The following is a 13925-nucleotide window of genomic DNA, read 5'->3' on the forward strand; positions in this document are numbered from 1 at the left end:
GCGCTTCCGGTGCTGGGCGGCGGGAAGTGGAGCGGAGCCGGCGGCCGTGGCCGTGGGAGTCTGTCTGTCCGGCTGCCCGGGGTGGGGGGGCAGGCCTGCCCGGGACGCAGCGGGGAGCCGCTCCCTGGAGCCTGCAGGCCGCTTTCCCTGTGTGCGGCCAGGCGGCGGAGCGGCTGCCGGGCCGCAGGGCCGGCCCCTTTGTCAGGGCGCTGCTTTCAGGCTCCCGTCCAGAGCCGCGCGATGCGATCCTCATGGAAGCGGGAAGCGACTCCAGCCTCAGCCAGGACTCCTTGCCCAGTCTCACGGCGGGCGACGTGCTCGTTCGCTCCACCGGTGTCCACAGGGAGAAGCCCGTTGAAGCTGTGACCGGAGCTGGTGGCCGTACGAAGAAAGTGACGATCGCCGTCAGGAAGCTGCGTGAAGCGGTTTCTCCCTGCCAGGCAGCTGATCCGGCTTTGGCCGGAGACGGAACGGCCCGCCTTTCTCCAGCCCTGTCAGCAAACGGGGCTCGGTGCGGTGGAGTCACCCCCGGGACCCCCCGCAGCGCGGCACCGGGTGCGTGATTTCCCGTGGGTGGGCGCTCGGCTTAGGCGTGAGATTAAATCACTGTGTGGTGTTTTCAGTCATGCAGTAGCTTTAACATCAAGGAGTTTTTATATTCTGGCACTGCAGATATCACCACTCTTTCGGAAGTTGTATGTGTGTTTGTTTGTTTGTTTTCCCAAACTTTGTTTTGCACGCGAAAAGTAACTCGTGCAGGGTGAGGTCATCAGTCAGAGCTCTGGTGAACTGAGCACCAGTCTTGACTCCAGATTCCTAGTCCAATTAAATCAGGCAATTATCATCTTTATCAGAAAAATCACGACTGTTGTTGCGACATTTCACAAATATGCTAGGCAGGGGTGCTTTAGGTGGTGCTGGAGGGTAAAACAGTGCACACGTGCAGGGACCTAAAGAAGAAAGTTAACAAGATTAATGCCTTTCCAGTTTGTCACAGTTTTTGATGTGGTTTGTAACTCATCTGTTTAGACACCATGTGTATCTCTTCAATTTTATGCCCAAACTATGCTCAGAAAGAAAATCTGTGCCTAACAGAATATCGCTCCTGCCAATGGTTGGCTCTGAGTAGTCCAAATATTTGGGTCTTCTTTGTGTTTTCATGGAATTTTGTGAATTATTTGGGGGTTTTATACTGGAAGAGAAATTAAAAGTCTTTCACTTCTCTTTCTCTGCTTCATTAAAGAGGATATTTTTCTGGAGAGCTTGAGCTAGTAGATGTTCAAGCTATAGCTGCACAAGCTTGCCTTTTGAAAGAAGTGTTATTGAAAGGTAATAAATGTTGGAAGTAGGCATTCAGAGAAAGTCGTTCAGCTCTAGTCTTTTTTTTTATTTGCAGAGTTTTTGCAGGTTTTATGGAACAATGTAAGCTTCAGAGCTGGTCAGTTAAACAACTACTCAAAAAACCATTAGGGAAAAGCCAAGTTTCCCTGCTAACTACCATAACTTTAAATTTTACTTGGTAAGATTATTTTTCTTCCCTTGTAGTCTTGGAAAGCCAACAAACAAACCCTAACTCCTCCTAAACCCCACCTGCTTGACACAAACAGTATGTACTGGTACTGCTGTACTCATCACATAGATGTCTAAACAAAATGGAAAAATGAATTGCATCCATAATTGTAGTAGTATTAAGTAAATAATTTTAAGTCTTTAAAATAGAATGAAGCTGTAGTGATGTATCATGTACTCTTCCAATTCATAACTGACAGGATCTGTGCTACTTATCTAGTCAAATAGAATATTCCTTTTGTTTCCTCAGAATGTGTTTCGATCGCAGTCTTTGGAGTTTGGGGAGTGGATTTTAGTCTTTTTGGGGTCAAGGTTTAAACAGCTTTAAAAATGTTATTCTTATAGCGTTAGGAGGACAGATTAGTCTCTGACATAACTACAAGGTGTACAGTCCTCAGTGTCCTTCTGTAAGATGTGTCTTCATGTCTATAATTCAGGCTCACAGAATTTATTAACATTTGTAAGCTTCAGCTTGATTGCTGTGATCCTGTGTGTTATGGAAGTCATTACATTTAGATATCCAAAGATCCAGGCAGAGGAAAGACTGAGAGTTGAGTTAGTCAAGGTATACTGAAAATGCATAAAAAGATCATTATAACTACAGTAAAACTGCTTTTATTTTAGGAGTCTCAAGTGCTGAAGGACGTCGAGAACATCTGCTTTCCGTAGAAAATTCTTCAGAGCCCGTAATTTTATCAAAAATGGTAAGAGAAGTTTCTCTTGCTTCCTGCATCCCAGACTAAGAGAACAGTGTTTTTCTCAAAAAGCTGTAGCTTCTGAAAATCATAGCTAATCTTTGGCTCCACTTCTGCACACTAACTGTAACTCTTTGAGTTGCTGCTAATGTGATAGTAATGCTGTGTTTGGAGGGGCTTTGTTTACCTGTTGCACAGTAAATACCAAGATATCTTTTAAAATTTTAGTGTAATTCTTCTGTTGAGAAGGTGGTTCCACATGGCACAATATTTGTTAGAAAAAGCTAAAACATTTTGTAGATTTTTTTTTTTTTTTCTCTTTGTGTCATAGATATTGGATTGGACATCAATTTATATGGAAGTTTCTAATACTTACGGTTAAAAGGTTTATTTCTTTGTGATTTGTTTGTTGTATCTTACGTACAGTGGAGACTTGTCTCTAGGGCATCCGTACTGCGATGAGCATGCGTGAGGATAAAATTTACCCTGTGCTGTGAGAGGATTGCAGCAAAGTCTCTGCGTGGCTCAAAGTAGACCTAGTGAGCTGAACAAAAGTCTCAAAATGATGGTGGGGTACTCCACCATGAAATAAGGTTAAGCAAGAGATTTTTTCATTTTTAACCTGCCTCACAGACTTTGGGTATTCATGGATTGCACTTAAAGAAAATTCAGCTCTCTCCCTTCAGTTCTACAGTGTCACGTGTGCTTCATTCTGTGTGTGTGGGTAATGCTGAATTGTGTGAGATTAGCAGCCTGTAAAAACTTAAACGTGTAGTTTCACTACTACTTCTTTGGCTGTTAATAAGGAGAAAACATTTAATCAGCACTTAGAATGCTTACTTCTGATTTTAATTGTATTTCTAGGGGGTTTTGTCCCTAAAATGTCATGTCAGTTCTTGACTACAAAGTCCAGATGATTCTGCAGTAGAGGTTTTATTCAAAGACCTTGTGTTAGTGTGTGGAGATGCTTATCTTTGTGTATTCAGCAATTCCATCTGATTCTAAAATTTTGGCTACTGATACCAGAGGTTTTGATGTGTGCCTATTTGCTCTTCTCATTCTGAAGGATTATCCTAGAGAAGCTGCAGTACAAGAAGATCCTTTGCTGCTGCTGGAAGATAACAGAAGACCTAAAGGTCAGACACATTGAAGTACTGCTACAGCTCTTTTTTGTTTGTAACAAAACTGATTAATTAGAGGAAAAGGAAGTTTTAAATTTATCTTAGATATTTTTCTTCAACATAGAAATTTTTCAGTGAAAATATTGAAAACTTTCTTTGATAAAAAGATAATAATTGTGATTTATGTTATTAAACTTTGCAAATTTTACTTCAGTCTTGCTGGCATTGCACTAGCTTCTGTAGCTCCTGTGATTAACTGGGAGGGACTTCTACCAGTGCAGCAGGATGTTGAGATTTCTTTTGCTAATTGAACTGTTCATGTGTCTGAATAAATAATTTTGGGGGACACACCTTGCTTGGATGCATTTTTCTGTTGCAGTAATTGCACTACAAATGCATATTTTTCTGCAAGCAAGCTGCACCATAAAAAGTATATTTTTAATCCTTAAGAATCTAAGAAATCACATTGTTGATGCCTTTTCCTTGAACTTCTGAATCTGCCAGTGAGTTTCAGTCGGATTTGGGGAAGTGAAGACTTTTTAAAGAAAAGACACTTCTGCAGGTTTCCTGGGTATCTGTGGCTGAGTAGAGGAAAGAAACACAAATCAATACCCCCATTGAAGGCCAAAAAGCAATACTTTAGTTTCCTCTGTTACGCCCACAGAGGCAGCAGCTCACTGGCTTGTCAGCCTATGTGTACTAGCTGTGTATAATTCGCAGTAGTGAAACACCGAACCTGTCACGTCTTGGGTTGTTACCTCTGCCCAGGAAACAATGGGTGGAGAGCCTGCAATCATTTTAGCATTATTTAAAGCTATAAAGAAAATCTGTTGTAATTTATGATTATTGCGAGGAAATATTCATATCACAGTTCTATTTTTTTAATTAATTTCTTTTCAAGTTAGAATCTGCAGGGTTTTACTGAATTGGTTGTCAGAGCTCAAGTTACAATTTGTATGGCGTTTTTTCCCAATTTTTCTGAAGGTATGATATTGCCATTTTCACAGCATACCAAAGTAGATTTTATTGATACCAATATTCAGTATTAGATAAAACTGTGTTAAATGAAGCCTGCTCTTACTCTCATCATGATTTAAGTCTGCTACTTACTGAAAACAAACAATTTGTTATTGCAATAGATAATGTGATTTGTGCAGGCGACAGATTCTTCGCAACAGAACTGTACATGTGGTTGAAATAACACTTTGTGGCTGCCTGTAAATAGATGTTTTGTGTCAGTTAACTCAGTGGAGTATATTTTATGTCCTTCTCCACAGGTGATGTTTTTATTTCTCAATATGCTACTGGCCAGAAAGAGGCTTTAAGAGCGGTGTTAAAGCAAAAGTGAGTATATGTTGTTGTCAGTGTCTCAGCTGTTCTGTTTCTGTACAGATACCTCTTCAGTTTCCGCCAAAATGCGTAGCTGGTAAGGAAAAAGTATTCTTTATTGTTCTCTTTTTTTCTGTCTGTGAACATGTTTTCAGTTTATTTTGTTGTTCAGAGCTCACTGAAGTATCTTGTTTATTGGGCATATTTTTGGTAATGCCTTTAGACTATTTGAATTAATAATATCACGATACAAGAGTCAGGCAAGATCTACTCTGATAGCTAATTCATTTCATGCCAAAACCATACAATATTTTAAAAGGCAGATAAGGACACATGCCTTTTATCCATAGGCTGGAAATCTTGAAGAACAGAAATTTAGGTGGACTTTGCTACTGGTACATTGAACTTTGCAAAATACAACCTGTAAAAATATTCTTTGTTGTGGTTGCAGTTATCACAGGGAACTGCCTTTTACATTAGAATATGTAACATAATCCTGGGAGGTTTATTGTGCCATGCTAAAAGATGAGAATAAAATTGTTTCTTAGGTGTCAACAGCTTCAAGGAGAAATGTTTATCTAAGTAGTGATAACAGTGTTGCGTGTGGGAAATCATTTGCTTGGAGGGAATATGGAGAAAATAATGCTATTTACAGGCACTTGTTTATTTTTATAGAACTCAGAATACTCCTGTACCGAAGCAGGTGAAGGTACGGCTCTTAGGAAATGCCTCCACAGAAAAAAAGGAAAGTGTTGGTCAAGACTCCAGGTCAACACACAGAGAAGTTGATTCTGCAGCAACCATTGCAGCAGCAACTGCTGCTGCCATTGCTACTACAGCTCCACTTCTTAAAGTAAGTAGCTCATAGTAATACTAGTTCTTTGTCCACTTAAATAGTGGATGTTGGAATTGTTGGTAGTAGAGCCAGAGAGACTGAATGTGTCTGCTTACTGTTTTCTGTGTGTTAGTAATCTCGGATTTACTGATCAGTATACCAGAGAGAACTAATTTGGGTTTGGCTAAATGGACAAATAGACAGAGACCATTGTAGTATTGCTAAAGCACCAAATGTTATGCTAACTAATATTTTATTTGTCTTTTGGGAAGCAAATAGTTCCATGACGAGGGGAAGGATGTTTTGTTCTCTTCATGCTTCCACCGATTTTCCAGTAAGGTTTTTTCCCTTCCTTATTTTTGTTTTTTTTTTTTTTCCTCTCTTGCAGGTTCAAAATGATTTGGAAGCAAAAGTTAACTCAGTTTCAGCATTGCTTCATAAACTACAGGACACGGACAGACAACTGCAGCGTGTTGCTGAACAGCAAACAAATATGAAGACTCAACATGAGAAGCCTCACTGTCACGAAAGAGTCAGTGAGCTTGAAAAACAGATGAATGCTTTCATGGTGCAACGCATTCAGCATCTGGAAAAGTTACAGGAGCAACAGATGAATATTCAGGTATCTAAGTAACAATGCAGAAGCTTTAGCTTAATAATTTATTCTGTTTCTCAGTGTTAATATTATAATAATTTGGAATATATTTTAGTATTAGAAAGAAAGAAAGATCCAGTGGCCAGCATATGAGCTTAGAGCTGTTTGGAAAAAGTTTTATTTCTGGTTCTGTTCCAGTTGTCTGCTCCCCTCCCACTCCTAATTTTTGTGTCTGTGGAAAGTAAGTGCAAAATTGTGGAATATTTTCATTCCCACCAGGAAATCGTTTAGTCCTTTGTTAACTGAGGAAACTTTCATTTAATAAGTAGCCAGTCAGATTAAAAATCTAAGAACAGTTATAAACTGTTTCTTTGGAGAGTCCTGCATGCTTTTTGAAAGACTGAATAATGGCCAAGCATGTCTGTGCTGAGGTTGTTGTAAATGAATTTTCTCTCAAGTAGCATGTCAAAATCTGTTTAATATGATTACATGGCAAGTATTCGTACTTAGAGTTTTACTGGAGAAAACTAATGCATATATCAGAAATACTTTGTAATTTTGTCTCTTAGTCTCATCTCCTTAGCTCTGCAGCCAACACAGGGGTCTTACAGCAAATTCCTGTACCTTCTTCCTCTCTCGTGACAAAACAATCTGAGAAGCCAGAGCAGCGATTGCTTACTAACGAAGGATCTTCGTGTCAGACGAGTCTATTTCCTAACAGTGGTGCACCTGCCCAAGGTGAAGACAAATTATCAATATCTTACTTGCAGTGTTAGTTTTGCATTAATTTTGTTTCCATTAATACTGGATTGTACATCACATCGGTACTGAGCAGTAAATACTTCTTCTAGATAATTGATTTTGTTGCCTAATATACTGTATAACATACAGCACGTATTCTGAAAGTGTTCCAGTTTAAATTACAGGAAGAGTTTGTGAGAGAGTGCTTAGTCTGCACCAAGAGAGGCCTTGACCTAACCTAAAATAATCTTAACGAAGAATAATCTATGTGGAAGCTTGTAATGAACTAGCTCGTACTATGGTTGGATTTTTTTTTTTGATCCCTTTATAGTAGCACTTAGAAGTATGAAATTTTCTTCCTGTTTACTTTTTTTTTTACCAGCCCTGTAATGTTTTGCATTTTTGTGAAAAAATCATAATGTTATAATGTTTTTTTTCTCTAGATTTGTTTTCCTATGAAGAAAATTGTTAATATTTAAATAGCATTATTTTTTTTTCCCCTGAAGTGTGTTCAAGCCAATTTCAAAACAGTGGCATTCAAACACAAAAATCTCCACTAAAGACACCAGTTCCTCGGAGATACGCTCCAGAACCTGTATCAAAAGATGTGAAAATCTCAAGGAAAGAAAACCCAGCAACAGAAAAGGAAAATGTTTACAAATCCCCGTGTGAAGGTATTGTGAGTACGACACTCCTGTTCTCCACTGGCAGGAGTAGTGTGGCCTGGGGTTTACTTTGTGTGGTCCTCACCTATTTTGAGCTGTTGAGTTGCTGGCACTTCAATACATATGTTCAGAATATTTGAAAGAATGTTTGGAGAGGGTCAATTTTGTGAATGAGTCACTCAACTAAAGACTTAATGACAGTACTGATCTAACCTATAGCTGCTGGACAGAATTTCTCATGGAAATATTTTCTCAGATGAAAAATCAAATTACCATTCATTGACAGTTTTAAGGAATATTATATAGAATAGTGTAAAACTTGGGAGCTACTCAATAACTTTGTCATTATCATTGGTTGAATTGAAGTTTTTTTCCCCAAAGCATGGATCCACGGGGTCTTCGGGCTATCGTAATGAAAACAGCACTCATAAAGCAAATATGGAGTCATTTTCTTTTACTGCTTTTGATCAGTTTAGTGGCATGAAACTCAGTTTTGAACATTTCATTGAAAATAAAGCATCTTCTTTTAGCTAGTTATGTTTAGAATTGTTTGAGGATCTAAGACCTGAAGACGAACATTTAAAAGATCCAGCCATCGTACTCTCTCATGGACAAAATGCTTGTTGGTGTCTTCATCAAATCCTTCTCAGACTGCTGCTTCTATCTTTTTTACAAAGCTGTCACAAATTCCTCTTGTTCCCTGAACCCAGGAATAAATGAAATGAGACAAAGGAAGAAGAACAAATCTGTGACATTATGGACAGAATGTTTCTCTGTGACTCAGTTAATTGCTGTCACAGTTTCATTCTAATGTAAATTGTAATGTACATTACTAATGTAAAGCAATCACAGTAAGATAAATTAGTGTGAGTGGTTTTATGCGACTTGTCTTATCTGAAGTAAATCTGTATTTTAAAATCTAAAAATTATGTTTACTATCCTTGGTATTATATAATGGTGAAATATCTGGAAAGGAAAATAGAGTATTGAATTTATTGAACAAACTTGACTTTCTTTTTTGTGCTTTAGGTGAAGGGAGACTTCCTGAGCATATCCTGAATTCTCAAGAAAAAGCACCAAGGCAAATTGAGCCTTCCAAGAAGGCAGCATTAAACAGTAATAAAATAAGCAGGCATTCTGAGAGAGACAGGTAAATAAATGTAACAATCCGAAACTGATAATGGATTTTTTTGTTTATTTTAATGAAATTGAGAAGGATGTATTAGATATCGATGGTGTCATAGAGTCACTGGCGTCGTCCTTGAGTCTGACAAAGCTGTGCATGAAGTAAAACCCTGGAGCACTGGTATTTCTGTGCTACTTTTGCATTTCTGTTGTGCTGAAGGTAGATGAAACCTTGTTGCTAAGGATATTCGTAAAACCTTTCTCAGATGTTAGTGAGTGTCACTTGGAGTGCTTTTCTGTCTTCTGAGTGTATTTCTTCTATTGCAGCAGCTTGTGGAGTAGCGTCAGGAAGCCAGCTATGGAGGCATTGTGTTAAAGTGGAATTGCTCTTGACGATGAGACTCCAAGCTGTCTGTTATGGGAGCTTTATGAGAACACTTTGTTGGGAAGGAGCAGCATCAGCCTACCAATTTCTAAGCTAAGCTTTAGAGTGAGTTAGGAAATTTTTTTAGCCATCCAGTCTGAAACGTATTTTCCCCAGGCAATAATTTGATGTCATATTTTCAGTAATATCATGAGAAACAGCTACATATGTCTTACTTATTATAGTATGGACAAAAATATTAATTGCTTCAAAAGGAAAGATATCCAAAGTTTAAATGTTGCTCTGTTAGATCTGAATTTTAGATGTAGCTTCACTGTTTAAAATACAAAGATACAGCTCAAGGTGTTAAGTGGTAAACAGAGAAAACACAATAACCTGTCTTTAACTTTAGGTGAAAAAGCCAATTCCATTTTATATAAAGGTTTGGTATTCTTGCACTTTTAATTCATGCTGAGTTTCAAAGTTGGCTGCTTTCTTGGCCACATGAGGAGCCCTGAGACTTCTAATCAGGAGTGTTTCTCCCATCAGGCATACTGCTTTGCACACAGATTCATTTCCAGCTTTTGAAAGCTCCTTCCAAAACTGCCGTTCGATGGAGAAAACAGTGAAAAAAGCAGATGATTTACTTCAAGATCTTGGCCAGTTGAGAAGAGAAATGCATGACATGCTGCAGGTAAAGTCCATGTTACCAGAATGACCAAGAGATTGAATAAGGGCATTAAAACTTAGAGGTCTGGTATCAGTAAAATATTGCCCTTGCTTCTGCATCTGTAAAAAGGCTGACATTCATTTACAATTACTTGAAATATTGCAGCCTTTGTGTGCAGAAGGGATTCGAGCCTGAGTAATGATTTCTCAGGGAGTATGGAATGGACTAGACTGTAGAGCCTCTTTCTGCCGTTCTACCAAAAATAAAACAATTTTTTTTAAAAAAAGTTGTTTTATTTATTTGATTGTTTCAAGGTTTCAGATATTTTCAGTGCTTATTTTCTGCTGGCTGTGTTCCTGTGATCCTAGAGCTACAGAGCTTATGTAGTGTTCCCGTTTGGGAAAGAACAATGTTCTACTTACGCGCAGTCAACTTTAGGGATGACCTAAGCTACTTCCTTTCTCATTTTGCCATTTCTTTTTGTTTCACGTGCTAATGGTTTTATAGCTTTGGTGCTAAAATGATGGCAACATGTAACTTGTGTCTGGCTTTTGAAAACTGAGGCTTTTATCTGTTTGTTAACCTGGTTCTGCGTGGAAGCAAGGCATACCTGATTATTTAGCCTGTTTGCTGTGGTCCTTTCTGTTCTTGTTAATATAAGCAGTGGAAAAGACAAAAGACTTGAAAATTCAGGGGTTTGTGAATTGGATTGGACCATAATAGGTTTGATTCTGTTGGTTCTCTTCTGTGGTTGAAGGTTTCAGCTTGCATGTTTCCCTAAAATATTTTGTATTACCTGTCACTTATTTGTTGCTTTATCTTTAGAAAGCGTAGCTTCATCTGTCATATTTTACAGTGCAGCTGCTGTATTGTTTCATAGATTTTGTAAGATATTAGTGGATTGCATGTTTAACTGTTCTTACTAGTAAAAGAACAGATGGCATGTATCCTACTTATATTGCAAATATTTGCTTGCCACTGTTGCTAGAAACTTAATTGAGTAACATACCTTAGTGTAGGCAACAGGACAAGATGAGGGAAGGAATGGCAGGTGAGAAAGCACAGTTGACAGAAATGGTTTCAAATCTCTTCTTTCTTTTGAAAAAGGTCAATAGGAAAACAGAGACGATGACTTCAGCAGCTGTGGAGTTGAGTCAGTTAGATACTTAGCTATCGACCTCTCATCACTGACAGATTTGTAGAGTGAGAAAATAAATGATTTGGATAAATGACCACTAGCTTTGTCATACAAGCAAATTAAAGGCCTGAATTAACTGAGGCAGGTTGAGAAGGAACAGAAGGTGGTGCTCTAATTCAAAAGAAGTGTGCAATGAGATTTACTTATTCAGAGGGAATTAATTGTGCCCATTTAAATTGATCAAATATCTACTCTAGATTTTACCTTGACAGATCTGTCTTTGGATACGTTTCAACAGCTCTTCTTCTGTCTTTTTAGGAAGCAAATTCATGGAAATCAGACATGAATGAGCTTATTAAGGTATACCTTAAATTTTTTTTTTTTAATACTGTAATACTGAAACAGTTTTGAATATGCTTGCGATGAGATAACACTACAGTAACTATTGCGTACTTGTACTTTTTTGAAAGGTTTACTGTTATCTGCAGATTACATTACTCCAAGTAAGATTTAACTTATTCTTTGACTTGTCTTATTCAATCTTAGTGAACTACCTTGAGGGAGTAATACAAATGTCAGGCAGAAAGCTGCCATCTCAAACAGACGTAGTGTGGACTGCTAATATAATTACCATTTCATGGTCTGGGTCTAACTGGCAAGTCTACATCATTTTATGATTGAACATGTATCTGTATTTCTTACACTTTCACACAAATTACACCTGTCTTATTATTAGTAGTATTTGCCAAAAAAGTTTTAAAATGAAAACCCATGTAAAATTGGTAAATAATTGAGTATATTGTCCTTTTCTCAACAGGCAAAACCAAAATCATGGAGTCAGTGTGTTGATTTATATTTTATTATGTCCATTGTACTTCGGCAGTGCACCCGTTAGAAAATAAACTTTTGTTTAATTCTGATTTGATAAAAGAGTAGCCTTAAAGCCAGAGCTGATTTGTGATCTGAGAGCTTTTTTAATGTTCATTCAGTTGATGCTTTCAGACTCTACTCAAGTTTGGGTATTTTGTTTTTGTTTTGAGATTTTTTTTTTTCTTTATGTACATTTATAACTTTTAAAAATTTTGGCTTCTGTTCTGGAAAATGAAGCATTCTACTTGAGACCTCTGGGTTTCATCAGAAGTGTGAAAGTGAAAGTGAGAAATAGTTGTATGGCTCCTCGTTTCCTGTGTACTTGTGTCCCTTCCTTTTGTATTTAGCAGCTAATACGTGCTTGGTTTTTATCTCCGCAAGAGGATTCTGCAAAGTAAAAGACTAATAGTTGCTTCATTGTTTCTTATGGAAAGTAAAAATCTGGAGAGGGGAGAGGAGCGTGGTGCTGCTGAGAGATTTATTTTATTGTTGTTTGTATATTGCTTGGTGTTTCTTGAGACAGATTGATGCCAAATGAGTGCATATATTTAGAGGACCTTTTTATTTTGCATTTAATTAAACTCAGATGCTGTTACATGGAGAGATTTGCATGTGATACCTGCTTCATGTATCTAACTGTATCTTTTCATACACTTATTTGCTTCATTAGCATTGCTTCTCGTACTTTACATCATTTAGCATTTGAGATCTTTTGGATGTCTTTCCATTTGCTCGACTTTTAAATGTATTTGCAACATACTGAATGTCCTTGAATAACGGAAGTTGATGATGGTACATATGGATGGTATTTCATATGCCGGGCCTTGATTTGATAATAGATTAATAGGAATTCTGATCAGTTTGTAGAAAATTGAAATACAATCTCTAATTTAAAGCTAGCGGTTCTGTTTCAATTTTAGTCAAAAAACCCTGCTATTGCATCTGATCTTCAAATACATCATCAGCTCAATAAACCATCCATCCTTCAAAATGTTAATGTGCCAAAATCTATACTGAGGGATGCTGAAAGGATTTTGAGAGGAGTTCAAAACAATAAAAAGGTTCTGGAAGAAAATTTGGAAGCTGTTATTCGTGCCAAAGATGGGGATGCCATGTATACTTTTATTAACGCCTTGACTACAAACAGGTTAGACCCTACTATTCAAAACTTTGTGTGACTACTCGTTGTGTGTGCTCTCCTTTTATCTCCTCTCCTTCATTTTTCATGCATTGAAGAACTACTGCAGTTCCCTGCAAAAAGTATTTATTGACCCTTCCTAGCAATCATGAGATGATTCTCTTGAACTTAAAATGTTTTTTGACCCTCCTGATGTGATTTGTATTTTTTGACGAGTACCTGATACTTCTTGGTATGATCTATGCTCCAGAACTAAATCTGAATTTTGAGACTATCATCTAGACAAACTGCTCTGCTGTCATGACAAGGGGGCATTTAGCTTTTTACACACAAACTTGCATTAATAGGAAAAATAAGCAGTAATTTCATAATTTTGTACAGAAGAGGTTTCATTAACCTGTAAATGTTACAGAATTAGTAATCCTGCAGCAGATCTTTGGCTTTTGAACTTTTGCTTAGTTAGTAGTGTTATATATTGCTGTTTGAATCATAATGAAAGTTTTCCTGTTAAAATGCGCCTTAATCTTGTGTTTTCCTGAGGAAGTAACTATTCTCTTCATGTAAAGATTTTTTTCAGGCATGATATCTGCTACCACTGTCTTTCAGAGGAAGTAGAAATTTTTGAAATCTGCTTCTTGTCTTTTGAGTTGGAATGTTTTTGTTGCCTTGTTTTTTTTCAGTTTTTGATCAAAATAGGAACTGACACATGACTACCACGGATGTAATAATGGTAGTATATACCAGCGGGGAATGGGGTTTGCAGCTGGAATTGTGTATGAGCTGATTTAGGTTTAGGAAACTCTGACAGGGTGTGCTTAGTGCCTTTTGGAGACTGTAGAGGTACATAATCTTACTGTCTCTGTGTTCTGGGTTTCTCTTTTTATAGTATTTATAGGTCACTACTTTCCCAGGAACAAATCTGCAATTTAAGAAGCACTGACCTCAAATAGTTCTTTCTTCTGTTTCAGAGATGTGTTGGAAGAGATTCGTATCAGAAAGACCGTGGATGAGTGGATTAAGGCAATCAGTGTAGAAATCCAGGTATGGCTGGAAAAAATGAGTTCAGGTTC

At 37.7% G+C, this 13925-nt stretch overlaps 1 protein-coding gene and 1 long non-coding RNA gene across 4 annotated transcripts in view; one reads left to right on the plus strand and one right to left on the minus strand.

Annotated features, from left to right (window-relative positions):
- Positions 1–13925, minus strand: part of LOC147600436 (uncharacterized) — a 759986-nt gene that overhangs the window by 185177 nt on the left and 560884 nt on the right. The window lies entirely within an intron of this gene.
- The window catches only part of KIAA0586 (KIAA0586 ortholog), a 76095-nt gene continuing 62200 nt past the window's right edge, over positions 31–13925 (plus strand). For 2 of the 3 annotated variants that reach the window (XM_086747982.1, XM_086747983.1), the window contains exons 1-13: positions 31–555; positions 2194–2273; positions 3331–3400; positions 4663–4729; positions 5390–5567; positions 5938–6171; positions 6714–6882; positions 7392–7559; positions 8580–8700; positions 9589–9733; positions 11166–11207; positions 12638–12864; positions 13824–13896. In XM_086747982.1, coding sequence (XP_086604108.1) covers positions 252–555; positions 2194–2273; positions 3331–3400; positions 4663–4729; positions 5390–5567; positions 5938–6171; positions 6714–6882; positions 7392–7559; positions 8580–8700; positions 9589–9733; positions 11166–11207; positions 12638–12864; positions 13824–13896 — 1878 coding nt within the window. In that variant the 5' untranslated portion in view covers positions 31–251. Of the gene's footprint in view, positions 556–1396; positions 1520–2193; positions 2274–3330; positions 3401–4662; positions 4730–5389; positions 5568–5937; positions 6172–6713; positions 6883–7391; positions 7560–8579; positions 8701–9588; positions 9734–11165; positions 11208–12637; positions 12865–13823; positions 13897–13925 lie in introns of all 3 variants that reach the window. The other variant, XM_086747984.1, reaches the window with a different exon arrangement.

Source organism: Chlamydotis macqueenii, chromosome 5, assembly GCF_036417535.1.
Source record: "Chlamydotis macqueenii isolate bChlMac1 chromosome 5, bChlMac1.mat, whole genome shotgun sequence".
Lineage (NCBI taxonomy): Eukaryota > Metazoa > Chordata > Aves > Otidiformes > Otididae > Chlamydotis > Chlamydotis macqueenii.